The sequence below is a fragment of the Melanotaenia boesemani genome, chromosome 22 (assembly GCF_017639745.1).
Source record: "Melanotaenia boesemani isolate fMelBoe1 chromosome 22, fMelBoe1.pri, whole genome shotgun sequence".
NCBI classification, from domain to species: Eukaryota; Metazoa; Chordata; class Actinopteri; order Atheriniformes; family Melanotaeniidae; genus Melanotaenia; species Melanotaenia boesemani.
Genome location: NC_055703.1, coordinates 27,353,969 through 27,368,436, shown reverse-complemented (window position 1 = coordinate 27,368,436; position 14,468 = coordinate 27,353,969). Strand labels below are relative to the sequence as shown.

Here is a 14,468-nt window from a genome sequence, read left to right as displayed (position 1 = left end):
GTTTAATCTTTTTAAATATACAGTCATGTTAGCAAGAAAACCCGCCTTCTTTTAGTCCAAAGGCAAACAGCTCTTGATACAAATTAATAAAATTCTTTTGAAGATGTTAACTTTACATACACGTGGATAGATTCTGACAGTCAGTGGGTTCATGTGTATTCAGCTTAATTGTGTAACTGCTTATTTTCTGTTTTCTTTACGAAAGAAAGAAAGAAAGAAAGAAAGAAAGAAAGAAAGAAAGAAAGAAAGAAAGAAAGAAAGAAAGAAAGAAAGAAAGAGAAAGAAAGAAAGAAAGAAAGAAAGAAAGAAAGAAAGAAAGAAAGAAAGAAAGAAAGAAAGAAAAGTCTGCGCCTGTCAATCAGAGCCTCTGGTCACCCGGATAAATGAAACCGGAGAAGCCCGTGAAGAGCAGTTTAAGAAACCCCTTTTATCCAAAGGGAAGACGCAGCGCTCGCGACGTTACGTAGCTGCCATTTTGTGTCACCGGGTGCAAAGAAACCAATCTGGAAAAAGCGCTGGCGTTAATATTTTCGTTATTTCAGAGTAACATTAATACGGCGGATCAGCATCGTGCACCCAAATTTAAATCCGCATGGTACGTAACACGGAAATACATTTTTTTCTAAAACTATGTATATCTTACTTGGCACTCTGTGCACGTTAATGTTGCATTTGTTGTACGACCGGCCACAGCTAGCAATGTAGCTAGTTTACATGGCTAGCTAGCCGGTATTTTGAAGGAAAAAACGGACCCATTTTAAGCAATACCTTGCAGATCGGTCGCAGTATGTTATGATCATGTGTAGATGTTATAGAGAAACCACTGTTATCAAAATGTGCTTAAACCAGAGAGGTAAGCTAACGTTCACCTAATTCAGTTTTCACCTACATGCGTGCGGTGAATAGTGGGGCCTATGGTTCGCACGAGCTTGCAAAGGCGAAGCACTAAGTTGGCCGAGGCGTGGTACATGTGTTATAAAGCTGTAGGTCTTCGCCGGACACTGTGTGTGTGTGTGTTATTAACATGGTGGCAGGTTTGCGTTTTGGAGGGTGTCGGTGTTGTTTCAGTTTCGGAATTACTCGCAGCTCACAGGAGCCATGCAGATGACGCCCCAAATCCTGTCCAGTCTCAAACCATGGCGCCAAACCCCAGATGTGATGTTGTCTGAGTTCCTCCTGAAGCTATGTTGGTGTCATTGGTAATTCAGCCACGGTGTCGCCTTTCCAGATGTCTGGAGACATGGCCACGGATCATGTAAACGGGAATGGTACGGAGGAGCCAATGGACACTACAGCAGCGGTGACCCACTCAGAACATTTCCAGGCTTTATTGGAGGCTGGTTTACCCCAGCAAGTCGCTGAGAAGCTGGATGAACTTTATGTAGCAGGTAAGCCTACGTTCAGTTGTCTGCTTATGATTCTGCTACTATTCAAGGTCTGAGATCAGATTTATTTGTGCTTGAGAGATGATTGTTCCCCCCAAAGGGTTGTAAACATCAAGGGCCAGGAGGGCTGCACGTAGTTACATATGCAAGGATTTCAAACGCTGGTCCTGCAGGGACTCTCCTGTGGCTTTCCTGCTCCAACACATCTGATTGAAGGACCAGAGTTTGACATCCATGCACCTGCATCTCTGAGCAATCTGATACTTTCAACAACCAAATTTATCCTCATCGAACATGCTGTTTCAGTACTTCTCAGTCTTAAAAAGTTTTTTGTTGTTATGACGTTCAGTTTTACTGCACATTTGGCTTCGGGACATGCAGTGTGATTAGACTGATTGAGGTTGTCCTTTTTAGATTTTAATTTATTTTCCATAATAAATTTATTTAGCAGCCTTCACACATACAGAAATCACAAAGTGCTTCATATAACAATACAAAGTTCATAAAGATTATATCAAAAACACAATTTAACAAACAGTAAAACCCGTTGTCTACGCTAAAGCCACGTCTTTAATGGCTTGTTGGATATATTTATGGCTTTTGACCGTAATTTGGTCAAACATGGTGAAACGTGTATTCTTGCATCAGCACACTTGATTCAATTAAATGGATCTAACAGCCTGTCAAGTTCTGCACAATGACTCATTCATCCGAGTCAGGTGTGCTGGAGCAGGGATACATGGAAAACCTGCTGGATTGCAGCCCATATTGGACAAAATTAAGAAGCCCCGATATGGAGCAACGTCTCTACTGGGTTGGTTTGTTGATTCTGGCAATACGGGACCCCAGGGCATCTACTGAGAGGGTATAAGGCCTCTCCATTGAATAAAAATATATAAATACCCCCGGATCATCTCTCTATGGCTGCTTTAGCCTTTGAGCATCATACTGAGAATATGTTTTGTACTTTCTGCGTAGGCCTGGTAGCACATAGTGACCTCGATGAAAGAGCCATCGAAGCGCTGAAAGAATTCAATGAGGAGGGAGCGCTGCAAGTTCTGGTCCAGTTCAAAGAGAGCGACCTATCACACGTACAAGTAAGTTTCCTCACCGGAGCGGCTGACGCCTAAATATTTCTAAGAAACTTCTGACGTGTTTTTGTCCTTTCTAGAACAAAAGTGCCTTTCTCTGTGGAGTTATGAAGACTTACAGGCAAAGAGAAAAACAAGGGACTAAAGTTTCACCCGTCAGTAAAGGACCTGATGAGACTAAAATCAAAGAACTCCTGGACAGAACCAGCTACACCCTCGACGTAACAACAGGTCAGCGAAAGTATGGCGGACCCCCACCTGAGTCTGTGTACTCAGGCCCCCAGCCGACCGTTGGAACGGAGGTATGGGTTGCCATGTTGTTGTAAACATGTCAGACAGGCAGGCAGAGCTCACGTTTTAACCCTTTAGGTGCTGTAATTGTGACGGGAAGGCTTTGTTTTCTATAAATGTGTCAATAATTTCCCCGTTTTCAGGACGACTGTGACTTTAAAGATCTGGCAAGTTTTTTACATTATTTGATATAAATGCTTAAAACTGCAATAGAACAAAAGTTAAAGTTGCATGAATAAAAATTTAGTTTACAGAATTTGGACGTATTTACATTATTTTACAACAGTTTTGTTTCCCGAGAGCATCGAGTGTCCAAGTTCCAGTTATTTATTTAAAAATTATTTTAGCTGCCGTGTCCCCCAACCCTCCCCCCCCCCAACCCTCCAGGGCGAACTGGCCCTCAATCAGAAGAATCTCTACAAATATAAAGATTTGATTTGTTAGAAAGAAACATGTTTCTAGAGAAAATGTTCATTTTAAAATAGGGAAAAATAATAAATATAAGACTGGAAAAAATGAGGAAAAGTACTAAATAAAGCAGCATCGAAGCAATCTGAGACAAAGCCAATAATAAGAAACATGAGTGGAATAAAGCGGCGTGTAAGGAACTCCTGTCCATCCTCCACAAATCTCCAGGCATCCTCTCTCTCTGGTACCGCTCCTCGACGACTCCTTCCACTGGGTACAAAACTTCACCAATAAAATCTAGAAAGTTCTCTTTTATTGCAAATGAAGAACATGGAAAAATACCAAATACACTCAAACTATCAAAGCAAAACTAAATTATTTACACAAACACCTAAATTTGTTATCAAAGCAGTCATTTTACCCAACATGCTCAAAAAGGAGCAGGAAGAAGCACCAGCGTATTTACTCCTTCCCCCACCGACAGCTCTCATTGTCGTCTCCGTGTCCGTCTTCTGCGTCCAGCATGAGCAGGCATTTAAAGGCTTAAATGTTTCTGCTCACTGGATTTTAAAAAGTTGGTCTTTCTGTCTGTTAGCGACATAAAAAGTTATGGACGGATTTAGATGAAATTTTCAGGAAATCTCCAAAATGGAATTAGGAAGAAGTGATTAAATGCAGGCTATGATCCGGATCACCGCCTGCATTCAGGAATTTTATAAAGCATTCTTTACTGCTGAGAGGTAGAAGGGATTATTTTGCCATAAGGTTCTAACTCAGTAATGCCCACAGTCATTGTCAAAAAGAGGCTAATGCTTGGTGGCGGTCTGGTCTGAGTGCTTCTAGTTAGTGATGTAAAGGAGGGTAAAACACAGCGTTCTGATTTACTGCCTGAAGCTGCTGCCACTACAGAGAGCTTTCCTGCTGTTTCCTGTAGATATTTGTTGGGAAGATTCCTCGCGACCTGTTTGAAGATGAGCTGGTTCCTCTCTTTGAGAAGGCTGGGTCTATCTGGGACTTGCGGCTAATGATGGACCCCCTGAGCAGCCTGAACCGGGGCTACGCCTTCATCACGTTCTGCACTAAAGAAGCGGCCCAGGAGGCGGTGAAGCTGGTGAGTTCTGTCAGGAAGGAGCCGTAAATGCGCCGCGAGGTCAGCGTTCGTCAGCTCATCATCTTGAAATATGTTTTTTCCAGTATAACAATCATGAGATTCGGCCAGGCAAGCACATCGGTGTTTGTATATCTGTTGCCAACAACAGGCTATTTGTTGGCTCCATTCCTAAGAGTAAGACGAAGGAGCAGATCGTTGAGGAGTTTTCTAAGGTCACAGGTAAACCGAGTCTGTTCTGCTTCAGTAAGCCGGTTACTCCGCTCGTCTGACCCGCCGTGTTTTCTCATCAGAGGGCCTCAGTGATGTTATACTGTACCATCAACCCGATGACAAGAAGAAGAACCGGGGCTTCTGCTTCCTGGAGTATGAAGATCACAAAACAGCTGCTCAGGCACGCCGGCGGCTGATGAGCGGGAAGGTGAAGGTCTGGGGAAACCTGGTGACGGTGGAGTGGGCCGACCCCATCGAGGACCCCGACCCGGAAGTTATGGCCAAGGTGAGATTCACAAAACAAAGAGACGATGACTTCACGTGATGAAGATGATCAGGGAAGACGAGCTGGCCTCCTCTCTGTGTTTCAGGTCAAAGTTTTATTTGTAAGGAACCTTGCTAACGGTGTTACAGAGGAAATCCTGGAGAAGTCCTTCAGCCAGTTTGGAAAACTGGAACGAGTTAAGAAGCTCAAAGACTACGCCTTCATTCACTTTGAGGAGCGGGACGGTGCAGTGAAGGTGAGGATGCCGTCGGGTTTTTCTCTTTACTCTCTGTTCTGGTCTTTAGGGCTTAAAGTTTGCAGCCTGTCTATGAAGAATAAGCTTGTTGAACTGACTTCTGTAGACTTTTTAAATACGACTGCACATCTGGACGAAAGTTTAGGCTCCTGATAAGACCAAGAGAAACTCAACCATGCATTCATCTCCAGTAGACTAAGAGAGCTTTAACCCTCAACACTGCTAGCAAGCGCCATCACTTCCACCATCAGCAGTGTTTCAGGAGCGGTGGTGTGTAGCTCTGTGGGGTAAATGTGATGGATCTTTTACCCTTTAGCTGATCTACGGAGGTTTTCCAGGCATTTCTATCCCGTCCAGGTTGTTTACAATCCAGCCACTAAATGTAGTTTTATTCAGAGACTCTATCTGGTAAATCCACAATGATCCATGATAACAGCATTATTTATCACATTTCATCATAAAAACATCACCATCACTACTATGTTGCTAAGAGACCTCTATTTAGACCTGGACATGATGATGAAGCCACTTCCTGTCAGACTTTCCACCAATCAGAGAGCTTAGATTGACGGTAACGTCCAATCAGGAGCAGCCAAAGATCAACCAGTGAGCAGAAAGTTCTATGTGTGTGTGAAAAGAAGAAAAATAATGCTCCTCTATGGCTGGAATAAAGCCAAGAAGACGTTTCTGATGCACGGTGGCGCCACAAAGCAGCTGAGCTGGAGTTGGTTTAGTGAGGATAGCAGGTAAATAGTAGCAGGAATAACTGGAAATGAGGAAAAAGTGGAAACATGGAAATAGTTTCTGTTGTGTGTTTGTTTCAATAACAATATTTTTTCTCCTGAAAGCCAAAACTTGAGAGAACGATGAGATGAGAAAAGGTTTGGTCACTGTTGATCTGTGTGTTATTTCTACAAAGTTCTGTTAGTAATAAATTCTGCTTTCTTCTTCTGGTCGACCTTTATGCTGCTACATCTATTCATACATTCATTTTACATCATTTTACCTCCCAGTCTGACAGCTGCTACACACTGGTTTATACTGGGATTAAAAGCTGTTACAGACTGGTTTATACTGGGATTAAAAGCTGCTACAGACTGGTTTATACTGGGATTAAAAGCTGCTACAGACTGGTTTATACTGGGATTAAAAGCTGCTACAGACTGGTTTATACTGGGATTAAAAGCTGTTACAGACTGGTTTATACTGGGATTAAAAGCTGCTACAGACTGGTTTATACTGGGATTAAAAGCTGTTACAGACTGGTTTATACTGGGATTAAAAGCTGTTACAGACTGGTTTATACTGGGATTAAAACCTGCTACAGACTGGTTTATACTGGGATTAAAACCTGCTACAGACTGGTTTATACTGGGATTAAAACCTGCTACAGACTGGTTTATACTGGGATTAAAAGCTGCTACAGACTGGTTTATACTGGGATTAAAAGCTGTTACAGACTGGTTTATACTGGGATTAAAAGCTGCTACAGACTGGTTTATACTGGGATTAAAAGATGCTACAGACTGGTTTATACTGGGATTAAAATATGCTACAGACTGGTTTATACTGGGATTAAAAGCTGCTACAGACTGGTTTATACTGGGATTAAAAGCTGCTACAGACTGGTTTATACTGGGATTAAAAGATGCTACAGACTGGTTTATATTGGGATTAAAAGATGCTACAGACTGGTTTATACTGGGATTAAAAGCTGCTACAGACTGGTTTATACTGGGATTAAAAGCTGTTACAGACTGGTTTATACTGGGATTAAAAGATGCTACAGACTGGTTTAGATTGGGATTAAAAGCTGCTACAGACTGGTTTATACTGGGATTAAAAGCTGCTACAGACTGGTTTATACTGGGATTAAAAGCTGCTACAGACTGGTTTATACTGGGATTAAAAGATGCTACAGACTGGTTTATACTGGGATTAAAAGATGCTACAGACTGGTTTATACTGGGATTAAAAGCTGCTACAGACTGGTTTATACTGGGATTAAAAGCTGCTACAGACTGGTTTATACTGGGATTAAAAGCTGCTACAGACTGGTTTATACTGGGATTAAAAGCTGCTACAGACTGGTTTATACTGGGATTAAAAGCTGCTACACACTGGTTTATATTGGGATTAAAAAATGCTACAGGCTGGTTTATACTGGGATTAAAAGCTGTTACAGGCTGGTTTATACTGGGATTAAAAGCTGCTACAGACTGGTTTATACTGGGATTAAAAGCTGTTACAGACTGGTTTATACTGGGATTAAAAGATGCTACAGACTGGTTTATACTGGGATTAAAACCTGCTACAGACTGGTTTATACTGGGATTAAAAGATGCTACAGACTGGTTTATACTGGGATTAAAAGCTGCTACAGACTGGTTTATACTGGGATTAAAAGCTGCTACACACTGGTTTATACTGGGATTAAAAGCTGCTACAGACTGGTTTATACTGGGATTAAAAGATGCTACAGACTGGTTTATACTGGGATTAAAAGCTGCTACAGACTGGTTTATACTGGGATTAAAAGCTGCTACAGACTGGTTTATACTGGGATTAAAAGCTGCTACACACTGGTTTATACTGGGATTAAAAGCTGCTACAGACTGGTTTATACTGGGATTAAAAGATGCTACAGACTGGTTTATACTGGGATTAAAAGCTGTTACAGACTGGTTTATACTGGGATTAAAAGATGTTACAGACTGGTTTATATTGGGATTAAAAGCTGCTACAGACTGGTTTATACTGGGATTAAAAGCTGTTACAGACTGGTTTATACTGGGATTAAAAGCTGCTACAGACTGGTTTATACTGGGATTAAAAGCTGCTACAGACTGGTTTATACTGGGATTAAAAGCTGCTACAGACTGGTTTATACTGGGATTAAAAGCTGCTACACACTGGTTTTTACTGGAATTAAAAGCTGTTACAGACTGGTTTATACTGGGATTAAAAGCTGCTACAGACTGGTTTATACTGGGATTAAAAGCTGCTACACACTGGTTTATACTGGGATTAAAAGCTGCTACAGACTGGTTTATACTGGGATTAAAAGATGCTACAGACTGGTTTATACTGGGATTAAAAGCTGCTACAGACTGGTTTATACTGGGATTAAAAGCTGCTACAGACTGGTTTATACTGGGATTAAAAGCTGCTACACACTGGTTTATATTGGGATTAAAAAATGCTACAGACTGCTTTATACTGGGATTAAAAGCTGTTACAGGCTGGTTTATACTGGGATTAAAAGCTGCTACAGACTGGTTTATACTGGGATTAAAAGCTGTTACAGACTGGTTTATACTGGGATTAAAAGCTGCTACAGACTGGTTTATACTGGGATTAAAAGCTGCTACAGACTGGTTTATACTGGGATTAAAAGCTGTTACAGACTGGTTTATACTGGGATTAAAAGCTGCTACAGACTGGTTTATACTGGGATTAAAAGCTGTTACAGACTGGTTTATACTGGGATTAAAAGCTGCTACAGACTGGTTTATACTGGGATTAGAAGCCGCTACAGACTGGTTTATACTGGGATTAAAAGCTGCTACACACTGGTTTATAATGGGATTAAAAGCTGCTACAGACTGGTTTATACTGGGATTAAAAGCTGCTACACACTGGTTTATACTGGGATTAAAAGCTGCTACAGACTGGTTTATACTGGGATTAAAAGATGCTACAGACTGGTTTATACTGGGATTAAAAGCTGCTACAGACTGGTTTATACTGGGATTAAAAGCTGCTACAGACTGGTTTATACTGGGATTAAAAGCTGCTACAGACTGGTTTATACTGGGATTAAAAGCTGCTACACACTGGTTTATATTGGGATTAAAAAATGCTACAGACTGCTTTATACTGGGATTAAAAGCTGTTACAGGCTGGTTTATACTGGGATTAAAAGCTGCTACAGACTGGTTTATACTGGGATTAAAAGCTGTTACAGACTGGTTTATACTGGGATTAAAAGCTGCTACAGACTGGTTTATACTGGGATGGCTTGGAGTTGTAAGGGTTAACACTTATCTGGACTGCTCTTGGTTTTTAACTGTTTTAATTATTTTATATATTTTCTGCTTTGCTTGTTTCTCTTTACATGTCATGTAAATCTCTGACCTGCTCTCATGTACAGAATCCGTTACATAAACAAACTTTCTTCCTTCAGGCATTGGAAGAAATGAACGGGAAGGAGCTGGAGGGAGAGCCCATTGAGATAGTTTTTGCCAAACCACCAGATCAGAAGAGGAAAGAACGGAAAGCCCAGAGACAAGCAGCTAAAACACAAATGTAAGACGTCTCATTCCATACCAGCTGGCGCAGGTCGTGTATCTGGCATCTGTCACATTCACGACGGATTTTCATGAAACTTTTAAGAAATCTGAGAAATGGAACCAGGGATTAGATTTTGGGGGTGATCTGGGTCACCGCCTGGATCCAGGAATTTTCTAAAAGGATTCTTCCCTACGGGGAGACGGGGATCGTTTTCATTAGAGCTTAAAATAAGAATCGTCGCTGGCTGACTGGTGGAGGTCTGCTGTCTGTGCTGCTAGTTTTATTTGGTTTGGCTGGTTGTAACGGCTGTTTTGTTTCCTCCTTCAGGTATGACGACTATTACTACTACCCTCCGCCTCCCCACATGCCTCCTCCTGTCAGAGGCCGGGGCCGGGGCGGTAGCCGGGGCGGCTACGCCTACACGCCTGACTACTACGGTTACGACGACTACTATGACTACTACGGCTATGACTATCACAACTACCGCGGCGGTTACGACGACCCCTACTACGGCTACGACGACTTCCAGGCACCGGGTCGAGGACGGGGAGGCAGCCGGGGCGCTCGGGGCGGAGCCTCGCCGGCCAGAGGACGCGGCGTTGCCGGGGCACCCAGAGGCAGGGCCAACTTCTCACAACGTGGCGGGCCCGGACCAGGTCGCGGCGGGCGAGGAGCAAGAGGAGGCCTGCAGCCAAGAGGGCGAGGAGGGGTACGTGGTGCGCGGGGTGGCCGCGGTGGAAATGTAGGAGGAAAGCGCAAAGCTGATGGGTACAACCAGCCAGATTCCAAGCGTCGCCAGACCAATAATCAGAACTGGGGCTCTCAACCCATTGCTCAGCAACCGCTCCAAGGTGGTGATCATTCTGGTAACTATTCCGGTTACAAATCTGACAACCAGGAATTTTATCAGGATTCTTTTGGGCAACAGTGGAAGTAAACCAGTAGGGCTTTGATAGCACACACACACAAAAAAAATCGTGTTTTTATTTTTAATTTTTTTGTCTTTTATTTAGAGACGATCTGATTGGCCCTCAGTCCCATACGGTTGCCTGCATTTTTATTTTTCTTTCCTCAAAATTGGTGACATCTGGCAAGTTATCCGTTTTTGTACATATTTTAAAAATCCGCTTGGACTTGTGGTGTAGTCACACTCCCACGTGTTTCTGGCGAACTGCTTCTTTTTTTCTTTTTTTCTCTTAAAAGATGGTTTAAAAAAAACACCTGAAACTAACTGAAAAAATTTTAGACTCAAATGTGCTGGAGCTGTCTATTTGGCTGTAGCTTTATGTCTGTTTTTAGAAATTCTGGTTTCCATGTTTTAAGTAGCTAACAGCAACAAAGCATATGTCTCCTAAACATGTATTTAAAAAACAGCTAAAAATTACAATTTGTATTGTCAGAGTAATGCGTGTGTTGTTATTGGAAAAAAAGAAAGGAAAAAAAAAAAAAAGGACCTCCGCGGTCCTATTTTTTGGCTTTACATTTTGGCTTGTATTCTTTGCTGTTTGTCTGCTTTAATAAACATACACGCACACGTGTACAAAACTTCAAATTGTGTTGCAAATTCATGTTTCGGCAAATTCTCTCTTCAAATTTCCTTCAAATTTTAAGGCTCCTTGTGGAAGAAAATGGACTAAAGGTTTGCCAATGTTGGCCACATGCTACAGTGTCACCTTGCATGCCATCAAATTCCAAGTCACCTACTTTGATGCTCTGTATGTGTAGTGACATACTTCATCCTTATGAGTTCCTCATGTCCAAAAAACATAAATGTCTCACAATTTGGTGTCTAAATTTCACTGTCGATGCAGCATCAAGAGTTAGCCTCACCCCCCATCAAGCCTACAAGTTTCTATTGTCTCTACTGGGGGGAGGGAATAAAAAGCACAATTTGATTTTAGTCTGAAGCTTTTCCTGGTCCCAGAAGGATCTTCCTTGCTGTTCAAGGCCTGGACACTAACCGTGCATGTTTGATAACTGTGCTGTTGTGGGAGAAATCTGCTTTGCATGTGTCGCCTGTAGCTTTTCTTTATTTTTCCTCCGGTTTATAGATCTAACGGCTGCTTTAATCTTCACCGCCCTCGCTTTCCCTCCACCTGCTGCACCTCCACTTCTGTTCAGAACCCGCTGATTTTTATTTCTTTATCTTTTTCCCCGCTTGTCGCCTCTGAAGCATCGACGTGCATGTTGTGCCTGGCGGTGTGATTGCTTCTCTGCTAATGTTTGCTAGTTCAGGGTTGAGCTCCCGCCGTGCAGCTAGCGCTGTGCTGGGAAGGGAGTCAGAGCAGTAAATGTGTACATGTAACATGATCCTGTTTTCCTTTTTCTAATTGCTTCCTTTTGTTACCTGACTAGCAGGGGAAAGGGGTCGAGGCCGGTCCTGATGCGTTGCTATGAAGACGGACCAGCGTACGGCGTTGCACGCTGCAGGCTGCCCGTGGAGGGAATGGTAAGGTCACCTGACTCTGTGGTCCAATGACATTCCAGCCTTCTCGATGAGCAGATCTGCTCTACGTTTGAGGATAATTAGAAGAGCAAAACTTTTTTTTTTTTTTTTTTAGAGTTTATAAGCCCCCCCCCCTTTTGCCCAAATCCAGATCAGCCATGTGAGACATGCTGAGCAGGAGTTGATGACTGACATCCTTCCGGATAAAGCTTTGCACTTTGTAAAAACTTTGTAATGGTTTTTGTTTTTTAAGTTCTGTTTTGTGACTAAGCGAAGAACTGAAACGGCGTGGAGGAGCGGCGAGCTGGCGACCGAGGCCAGGCTTTCCAGCTGATCGGTCCGTTAACTACCTCAGTTTCACACCAGCTGGCCCGTTTTGTACTTGAGGAAACTGAGGCAGGGATCGACCTCCTTCCCCACCCGACTCCACCTCAGAAGTTTGCACAGGCGACGATAACGGCACTTCACGAACTGCTTCAGTTCTCTAGAAACTGCTCCTCTCGAAGCGAGCCTGAACAAGCTGATTTACCTGCTGCTGAGAAATCCCAACACCTGGCAACCGCCGCCATCCTTCATCGTCCTTAATGGGACAGCTGTCTCCATATTTGTTTTTGTCTCCACCGATTAATGACGTCTTCTGTAACGGTCACGACGTCTCATGAAGCTGCCTTTTTGTTTTAGAAATGGAAAGTAAATCCTCCAGGTCTTAAAGTTTCAGAATGTACCTGAACGCAGCGTTGCAGAGAGCAGGATTGTACCTGAACAGACTGAATATCATGCAAACCGATGTAACTGGTGTCATTTCTCTTTCTGTGTAAGCTATACTGGAAAATGATGTTCTCTGTTGCATTGATGTGGGAGACGAGCGAGGAGCCTACGAGACGCCAGGAAGTGAGCGGGCTTTCACGTTGTAGTTTGAAAAGTAAAAACCTGAAGAAGAAGTCTGCTCATGTTCTCCGTTTGCCTGCCTGTTTTATCATATGTCCGTTAAATCTGTAAAAGCCAGCCAGGAACTGTGTAGACCAGCAGTTTGGATTGACTCGTGTTTGCCTCCGTAGTTAGCTCAGAAATCTGGTTTGGCTTTTACTGACTGTTTTAAGCAACAGCAGAGCTCATGGCTCAGGAATAAGACTGTTTTTTCTATATCTGAACATAGGAATTCACAAGGTCTTTTTATTTTATTTAATGCATTCAAGTTCCTGCACCCACAACGGGGCCGTTAGACGAATTATTCTCTGCAGACTGAAACTGTTTTCATGAAAGGCATTGTGGGAATTTTAGGAACATGAAATGGGCTCTTTGAGCTTGTTGGAAATGGGATGTTTTAATGGTGACAGGATGTGATGTTGGATTTTAAACGCTTTAAAGACATTTTCATTTGTGCGTTTTAGTCTCTGGCTTTTTGTGACATTTTGCCAGGAAACACGAGGCGTGTTTAACTTCTCCGTTCAGAGGGTTGTGCAGCTTGTTCATCTTTATACCAGTTTGTGGACAAGAGGCAGTTTTTTTAACTATTGACTCTATTGGATCTCCAATGTTAAGGGTCAGTTTTTACTTTTATTTTTTCCCTCTAACGTGTGTTTGCAAACTTGCAAATGAAATGTTTTATACTGCACAGTGAGGTGAGTTAAACCTATTTTTCTAATAAAGTTATCGACTCCCACATGGCTTCTGTTTTTTCTTGTTCCTGAGCCTCATGATGAATTACAAGTTCTTTTTAAGGAATTTGGTAGTTAAAACAGCAGTGACTTCATTTCAAGGTATTATTAAATTATTGGGGAAATTTAAACAGTAAATAAATATATTTATAATAAAACCAGAGCTGTCAAACTGTTGGATGTCGTTGATTGGCTCGTCTAAATCACGTGGGAATGAGTTTTAGTAAATATTTGCTGGCTTAGCGTGAACAGCTGCAGGCTACAAACTGACCAAAACAAATGGGTCACTAAACCGGAAGTGGCGTTGTTCGGATTATGGGTTGCCATGTCCACGTCACAAGACGCGAGTTAGTATAGCTCTTTCCAACGAAATCTGATTATATAGATATATTTTTTATATTTAAGAAAATAATGAGATCCTCGGAGATGAACTGGTATTAAATACATTATTAAACTTAAACGGATATTTTATTTTTGTATAAGTTTGTATTGAACTGCATCAGCCAATGTTAAAGGATTAAAGAAAAATATATTCAACAGTAGGATGGGCATGACTTTAATTAATTACTTTGGCTCATATGATTTGTTTCCTTTCTTCCTCAAAATCCCTCCTCTTATACTTTTCCACATTAATAATGTGATGGAGTAGAAACATTATTACTCATGACACATGTATTATTACTTTCTTTCCTTATTACTTAGTAGTTTTTTGTTCAAATTTTTAAAGAATATTAATGTACAAAAATATATAATAATCTGTCTTTGCTATGCACCAACAAGTAAAAAACCCACTAATTTAAATGTCCATACAGTAAATTTCCACTAAAGTAATGATACATCTTAAGTGTCACACAACCAAGTACTTGCAAAAATGTTTTTTCTTTTATTTTCTCTCTTGTTCACTGCATTAGTATTTGCATTATCTTCAATAATACTAATAATTATAATAAATGAGAATTGTTTGAAGCATATCAACAAATATAATGTATAAACTTCTGAATGTGTTTTTATATAACATATATTCAAGATGTTTCATTGTTAAAGGTATATTTTA

General features: G+C 41.6%; 2 protein-coding genes across 8 annotated transcripts in view; one reads left to right on the top strand and one right to left on the bottom strand.

Annotated features, from left to right (window-relative positions):
• Positions 1–14,468, bottom strand: part of LOC121634100 (gastrula zinc finger protein XlCGF57.1-like) — a 540,387-nt gene that overhangs the window by 439,865 nt on the left and 86,054 nt on the right. The gene's annotated exons all lie outside the window — the stretch shown is intronic.
• Positions 434–13,419, top strand: LOC121634099 (heterogeneous nuclear ribonucleoprotein Q). 7 transcript variants are annotated; one of them, XR_006009175.1, is made up of 12 exons: positions 434–595; positions 1,229–1,388; positions 2,364–2,482; positions 2,557–2,778; positions 4,110–4,286; positions 4,370–4,505; positions 4,577–4,782; positions 4,868–5,017; positions 9,204–9,325; positions 9,638–10,176; positions 11,666–11,759; positions 12,010–13,419. XR_006009175.1 is itself a non-coding variant. In XM_041976545.1 (11 exons), exons 1-11 carry the CDS (start codon positions 593–595, stop codon positions 11,692–11,694), a joined length of 1,860 nt encoding a protein of 619 aa, XP_041832479.1. In that variant the 5' UTR covers positions 434–592; the 3' UTR covers positions 11,695–13,419. The 7 variants fall into 7 exon arrangements, 5 of the variants coding, with proteins under 5 accessions (XP_041832479.1, XP_041832478.1, XP_041832477.1 ...); XR_006009174.1 differs by having other exon boundaries at positions 11,872–13,419; XM_041976545.1 differs by having other exon boundaries at positions 11,669–13,419.